Source organism: Lolium rigidum, chromosome 7 (assembly GCF_022539505.1).
Source record: "Lolium rigidum isolate FL_2022 chromosome 7, APGP_CSIRO_Lrig_0.1, whole genome shotgun sequence".
NCBI lineage: Eukaryota > Viridiplantae > Streptophyta > Magnoliopsida > Poales > Poaceae > Lolium > Lolium rigidum.
In genome coordinates this window covers 150,433,395-150,440,985 of record NC_061514.1, presented here as the reverse complement: position 1 = coordinate 150,440,985, position 7,591 = coordinate 150,433,395, and the positions used below count along the sequence as shown (strand labels likewise).

General features: G+C 46.6%; 1 protein-coding gene across 1 annotated transcript; it reads left to right on the top strand.

Annotated features, from left to right (window-relative positions):
• The first annotated feature begins 2,868 nt into the window (after positions 1–2,868).
• On the top strand, positions 2,869–4,394 carry LOC124678258 (probable BOI-related E3 ubiquitin-protein ligase 3). The gene is made up of 2 exons (XM_047214177.1): positions 2,869–3,337; positions 3,434–4,394. The coding sequence occupies exons 1-2, from the start codon at positions 2,912–2,914 to the stop codon at positions 3,989–3,991; spliced, it is 984 nt and encodes a 327-aa protein (XP_047070133.1). The 5' UTR covers positions 2,869–2,911; the 3' UTR covers positions 3,992–4,394.
• Positions 4,395–7,591: the final 3,197 nt, after the last annotated feature.

Sequence of the window (7,591 nt, the reverse complement as noted above, 5' to 3'; positions counted from 1 at the left end):
AGCATGTACAATGTGAGATGCTTAACTAGATGTTTACGAAAATGAACGTTTAGGGTTTAGTGTAAATAAGTTCGGCTGTCAAAACCTGATTAATTTTTGTAAGCACTCACCTAAGCCTGCTTTGTATTTGTATTGTAGATGCCTTTGGATGGCTTGCATGTGCAATTTGCTCGGTTGGTGCAGTACGATCATCTCCATCCATCGCTAAAATTAACTAGTCGCTGTCGCTCCGATCCAGATCAGGGTAGAGTTCTGTCAGAGCTACACGAGGGAGACTGCATATTACTGTGCGCTGTTTCCGTGCTGGGCAGGACCAGGCTATCTAGATCCGGTTCCGCAGCGCCCGTCCTGAATTCTTGATCAATCGGTTGGCGTTTCCAGGAGAGGTACATGGCAGGTACGTATGCTAGCCCATCGTCGACATCGACGTGGCACGGTGGTCTGGCGAAGCCTACGCCTTAATTCGCGCGTCCTGCGTGGGTCATGGCGCCGTACGTTGGGATTGCAATTACATCGATCGCATCATGGGACTTTTTTTTTTGTAACAATCATGGGACTTGTTTGGTCGCCGCTTCATTTTGCTCCGCATCGAGATTGGAAATAGAAATTCCGGCCGAGGAACGGCATTGCGTTTACCAAGCACTTCGCTACGGAGCGGACTTTTAATCCATCCAGCCAATATTTACCGCATCCCGCATTTTACAGCGTCCCAGCCGCGTCTTTGAAATGGTGTCCAGCGCACGCGTCGGATATGATGTTTGAGGAGGCGCCGGCAAAAGTGTCGTTTTTGGAGGATGCCTCTATCTAGTGATATTCTCTAAATGACTGTTTGGATACTGTTAATTTTTTTGACTTTAAACATCTATGCAAAATGTATAGTGTACCACACAGATAAAATAGCTAGCACATAAATAAATAGTGTAGCACACAAATACATAATTTTACAATAAAACATAATAGAAAAAAGGAAAATTGTCTAGTTGTTTCCGTTGAGCCTTCAATAGATGTTCGACAAAATCATTTAGAAGTTGCGCATGAGAACACACATCGCGGATTTTCGCATACATGACGAGAAAGTCAACTCGATAGACAACTCATTATCAAGCTGGGCAAGAGGACTATGGCCATCATATAGCTGATCATCCATTGGTAGTTTCTCATGCTCAGTCTTCATGATTATGTTGTGCAAGAGCACTCAACAATTTATCACCTCCCACGTCTCGTTCTGAGACCAAGTAAGAGCATGATACCTGACAGTGGCAAATTGAGCTTGTGTCAAACCAAAAGTTCGTTCCACATCCTTTATATAACTCTCTTGCTGCGAGCAAAGTAAGACTTGTTCTGACCAGCAAGTTGGGTGATTGTCTTCACGGCTAGATAGTACCCTTTTGTGTATTGGTGGATATTGATCTTATAGTTGCATGATGGAGCATGCCCTTCTACTAGTTTTGCAAACACAGGCGAGCGTTGAAGCATGTTGATGTCATTGTGACAACATGCCATGTCGAAAAAGACCTGCCAAATATAGAGGTCATGGTACGCCACAACTTCAAGTATCGGACCACAATATCCATGATACCTTTTCTACAAACGTTGCCATGAAAATGGACAATTCTTTCATGAGAAGTGCATGCAATCTATACTTCCGAGCACCCTAGGAAATCCCCTCGCTTAATTCTGTGCCATGATAAAGCTATCCGCTCTTCGGTTGGCCCCTCTCAAATAGTGTGGCCCAAACTTCCCAAGCACTGCCCTGTAGAATATGTACATGGCTTCCTGAGTAGTGGATTCAGTAGTGGATTCAGACATCTGTAGGTATTTATCTTTCAGATCTCTAGGAACTTCATACACTAGCATCATCATTGTCGTAGGGCATTTCTGAATTGACTAAGCAGGCTGGGATTTTGAGCGCATCTTTCTTCAGTATGAAGTAGGTATCAAATTTCTCACACAATTCTCTATGTTTTTGAACAACTACATATTCATCCTAAATCGCCGACGAAAATCTTTGGGGAATATGTAGATTCTCCTATGAAATAGTCATGTAGAACATGACATGTTCGTACAAAGCCTTGGCTTAGCTTTGATTTCTTTCTCCTGCAATTTGACCCTCCATGTGTGGGCTGGGCCTTCTCCTCCTTCTCTTCATCGGCGACAATATTGACTTCATCCTCCATGGACATATGCAGCCTCCATATTCTACATATGAATAAATCAAATGACTTAATGGATTGAACACCTGGCGTGACGGTGCAAAAGCCCGCTCAAATATACGGCCGAACACTTTGTAAGCAAGGCGAGTGCGCGAGATCAACGCACCTTCTACGACGACGAACAACTGGCGAGATAAGGAAGAACCAACAGGGGAAGTGCGGCCGGCGTCAGCGGGTCGGTTATGTCGCGGGGCGGTGTTAGAATATGTGGTGGCGGCGGAAAGTTTGTGGGGTGGGAATGGCCTAGAGGATGGGTAGGTGATGTGGCCGTTGGAATGAGGTTGGATCACTAGCGTGTGAAAACCCGGCTATCCCTATGCAACCTGTCACGCGTCACGGCTCGTGTCCGACGCTTGGGATGGCTTGAAAACTTCGAACAAGTTATTAAACCCCGTCAGACGCAAAGAAAAGTTTTAAAGACAGTGACCGACACCGTTTTTTACACGATGACGCCTAAAAATATTAGTGTTTTTTTTTTGAATGACACGAATGGAAATGCTGGTACGGTGCTCATCTGGGATGACCTTTTTTTTTTGCGAATTATCTGGGATGGCCCTGAAACTCCATGTTACGGGCTCCTCCCAACCGCAGGAGCGGCGCGTATAAAACCTTCTCCGCATAGGCCTCCACGTCCATCTCCCAATCCGTTCCTCGCCCTCCCTCTATCATCGCCAAGAAAAGGAGGTGCGTAGTTGGCCATGGCCGTGCAGGCGCACCACCTCTCCCACGACCTCCACGCCTCCAACAACTTCACGGGTCTACCTCTGATGGACCCGATGACCGCCGGATCCCTCTACCTGGACGGGCAGACCGGGCGCGCGCCGGCGGTGGCATGCATCGGGAACTCGGTTTTCGGCGACATCGATCTCGCCTGGAACGACAACACCTGGAGCCACGGTTTCGTGCAGAGGAAGCGGGCGCGCGTCGTTGCGGAGGCGCCTTCTTTCCTGGAGAGCCAGTGCGCGCAGGGGCTCGTGGCCGTCGGCGACGTGCTGGCTAGGGCGGCCGGCTCCGGCGAGGCATCCTCCAGCGGGAGGATGGCCAATGCCGCCGACCTGCCGCATGACCTACTCTCGACGCTCTACCACCATGGCATGGAGATTGACGCGCTTGTACGAGTCGAGGTACCACTCTCTTTCTTCGGTCATCGACCCATTGGAATCGAGTTCTTGGTCTGCTCGAGTGGTTCTGATTCTCATGGACGTTCTGTTGTCGAGCAGACCGAGCGGACGCGCGCGGGGCTGGAGGATGCGCGGCGCCGCCACGTCCAGGCGTTGCTGTTAGCGGCGGAGCGTGCCGCGGCGAGGCGTCTGCGGGCCGCGGATGCCGCGCTGGAGCTCGCGCGCTCTCGCAACGCGAACCTGTCGGAGAGGCTCGGCCAGATTAGCGCGGAGGGGCAGGCGTGGATTGGCGTCGCCAAGAGCCACGAGGCCGCCGTGGCCGGACTCCGCGCCACCCTCGACCAGCTCCTGCAATCCCAATCCCCTGGCACGGCAGCCGCAGAAGGAGCGGCTGGAGAGGGCGCCGACGCCGAGGACGCGCGCTCCTGCTGTTTTGAGACCCCCGTGGGCGGCGACGATGCTGCTGCTGCGGACGACCACGAGGCGGCGTCTAACAAGTCCAGCGCAGCGTGCAAGGCCTGCGGCGAGGGCGAGGCGCGCGTGCTGGTTCTGCCGTGCCGTCACCTATGCCTCTGCCCCGCCTGCGACGCCGCCGTCGACAAGTGCCCGGTCTGCGCGGCCACCAAGAACGCCTCGCTCCATGTCCTGCTCTCTTGATCCAAAACTTGCGCGCGCGTGGCCTTCTCTTCTCTGAAACGGTTTGTTGTCACAGGAAAAATCTGTTGACGTCAACGACTCAGCGTGCATGGTCTTGCTTCTTCATCACGCCGAAACCTATCGACATGTCCAAGTTAGAGTTAGTTCAGTTCGCTAAGTTTGTTCGAATGAATAGCACTGCTTCTAGAATTTTGAAAATTTTGAAACGAGTTGTGGTGGAGTCTAACTCTGAAGAATGGTACTACCTGCGTCTAAACGCACAATTGGTCCAGTGAGTTTGTCAGCGTAGTACTCCAGTTCTAGCCTTCTAGGAGCTGCTTCAAATTTTCACAAAAGAAGGCGTAGTACAGATGTTCAGTTCGGAGAAAATTAGCACCAAACAGACTACAGGTTCAACTTTAAACTTCAGGTTCAATATTATGAATGATATACTATACAAAGTATTGTTCATTTATTACACTTAACTGTTGATCTGATGTAAAACATATATTTTCTCCTTAATTCAAGAAATACCTTGAAGTTCTTTTACGAATCTCATGATCAGATCAGAGAGTCGTTGCCGTCGGCTGACTATCACTTGTCTTTTTTTTTTTACGTGTTACCTTGCGTATCCACCAGATCCTTCCATACCTTGTTAATTAAAAATAACATACTAACTAGCCTAATCATGATAAAGCTTCACCTCCAGAACATTAACCACCTTTCAAAATCTATCAAGAAAATTGGAGCAAGAAGCAGAGCGCGATTGAGGAGGAGTTACGACAGTCTAGGCGCACCTCGATGCAGAGCATCACAGAGAAAGAAACATGTGCAGTAGTCCTCTACAACAATTTCATGGGACCGGTTAAAGTAAGTGGTGAACTAACACCGTCTTCTTGAATTAATGGTCTGCTTACGAAAAAATGGGTTAATTCGCACCATTCTGATGATTTCAAATTTCGATTTCCATTGCGATGTCTAGTGTAGTAAAACACTTGATTTCAATGGTGTGGGACACTCCACAAGCAAATGCTCCTCCAGAATTTGATCTAGTAAATTTACTTGCTCATCTTGAAAATTGGAAGAAACGACTGGAAAATTTTAGGAATCATGTATTATACTTGTGCTAAGATTTTGATTCATAAATTTGTCTAATGTTCTAGGTATCTCTTGGAATATTGACAACTAATTGTGCAAATTGCCAGGAATGAGTTTAGAAGTTTCTAAGTCATCTTTATGTTTTATGTTGTTTATAGTTTGTACTTGATGAATTAGGAAAATTGAATCCTTGTGGACCATTTGTTTTATTGATAGACTTGATTTCGTTCCTACAAAAATTAGACCTTATATCTTGGCCCAGACTCCACGTGCAAATAGCTCTCATGTATGATTCTCGCTTCAAATATAGCACATACGACTCTTGCACTATATGGTCATGTAAGAATAATGGTTCCGCTGCTCCACAGCCAAACTCCATATTGTGCATGTCACGTGCAAAGTTCTCTGCTTGGTGATGCCCTTCGACTCCAGCTGGTGGCACATAGGCACTGTGTGTGGTGACCCGGCATACCACTGCATGGTGTAGTATGCAAGTCTGATATAACACCAATGAAACACCGTTCCACTAGTATTATATCGCTCAGAGTGGTACAACAGAAACATATGCGGGTCCAAGGCATGTCTATAGAATTACAACACCGACTCGTTACATAAGATCAAGCACAGCCTCCTACTTTACAATGAGGTAAAACTGCAAATAAACTCCGGAAGAACGACTCGTAGACTAGTCCTAACACGAACTCGTTGAAGAGTATTTAACTAACTACGAGAGGCTATGAATAGATTCTAGCTAAATAGGAGCTAGGTTTAGGAAACTAGTTCCTTTCTATTGCTAATCTAGGTTTCTCCTTGTTGGATGTGGTATTCGCCTCCTCCGACGGGTTCCCGTCCCTTGAAGTAGTTGTTGACTCCTCGGTCTCCGTGTTGCACTGTAGATCCTCCTTTGATGCCTCCATATCTAAGCAGGGGATTTAAGAGTGGGATGAGTACGAGCGTACTCAACAAGTTCATTATAGGAAAGAGGTGTTTAATGCACTAGCTACGGCATTAGACCAGAAAGTCTAATACCAATGCAGGTTTTCATAATCATTTCTTTAAGAGGTTGCTTTTATTCAAAAGAACTATGTCCGTCAGCCTTCACCGGTTTACTAGAACTTCATGGAGTTCCTTTCCGGCAGCGTTCGCAGCTTCCATATCCCGGAACAGAGGAGTGACAGGTCACGGTTCTTTACACTCGCGAGAGGTGTGTTGCTTTACCCATAAGAGATCTTAACCTTGGTGCCAACCGGGCAATTTCCCCGTCCACACTTCCTATGGTGTGAGGCCCGGTATAAGGTCTAGCCAATCATGTTCCTCCGCTACCTCGAACACCCACCCTTTGTTGCATGCGCCGACCCTGGGTCCACGTCGGTCCCATTATTCCCGTAATTTCAGGGTGGACCCCGACCACGACAACGAGTGCTCGGGCTCTTACCATACACTCCTACGCCGATGGCCGCAACCCATCATAGACCGCATTACCGTGGGGAATTAGAATGGGATCCCCACCCTCCGGTTGTTCCGCAAGACACAACCGCTACGGCAAGCAATGCTTTACCGTGGGGAATTAGAATGGGATCCCCACCCTCCGGTTGTTCCGCCGTACACAACTCGCTACGGTAAGCGCATCCGTTGATGAACGAGAGGTGGAAACACTTTTGACTACTCCGTCCCACTCCGGATCTTATGGTTAACACGGGTATTACGGCACAAGAATCATCGGCGACATTTGTTGTTTAATCCTAGATGGATATAAACCCGTGCAATGGAACCTCCACCATATCAACACAATCCATGGTTCCATTGCCCACCACATAGTCATATTCATAGTTATGAAAGTAGTGGTTTTGATTTTTGTGCAATAGTGATAACCATAATACTTTGCAAGTAATTTGATAAAAATACTTCAAATGACATGAGCAAGTGATGAACTTGCCTTTCTTGACTGCAAGATTATGCAGACAAGGTCTTCGATACGCAATAACTCCAAATTCTGAAATAGCATCATCGTCCGGTAAGGACGATGTTTAAAAGATTGGCAAGGATGCAATAATGCATAAGAATGAGATGCAATCGCTCTAAACGTGACCTAACCCCGATGATTTAGGATCAGTGAGTTGTAATGATTGGTTCAGGGGGTGTTGCACTTTTAGAGTGATTCACAAATAAGGTTCTTATTCAGGTTTGTGTTGTTTTTAGAATTATAAGCAAGTGGCAAAATGAATAGTAATAATCATACACAACCAGGGATTGTAGTTGTATAATAAGTAAAGAGCAGCTTGTCAATTTTAAGTCCTATAAGGCATGGTTGATGATTACTTGTTATATTCTCTAAAAGAATAACTTTTGAAGAACATGTTATTTAATAAAGAACAAGTATGATTATTGGATTTGTGGGGTTCTAAGGTTGACTATGATTTCTTCTAGTTCCCGAAGTTAGTATTAGAGGGATCACAACCTAGTTAGATTTATCAGCTATTAGGCTTGTGTTGTTGAATTAAGCCTAAACATCTTAATTATCAT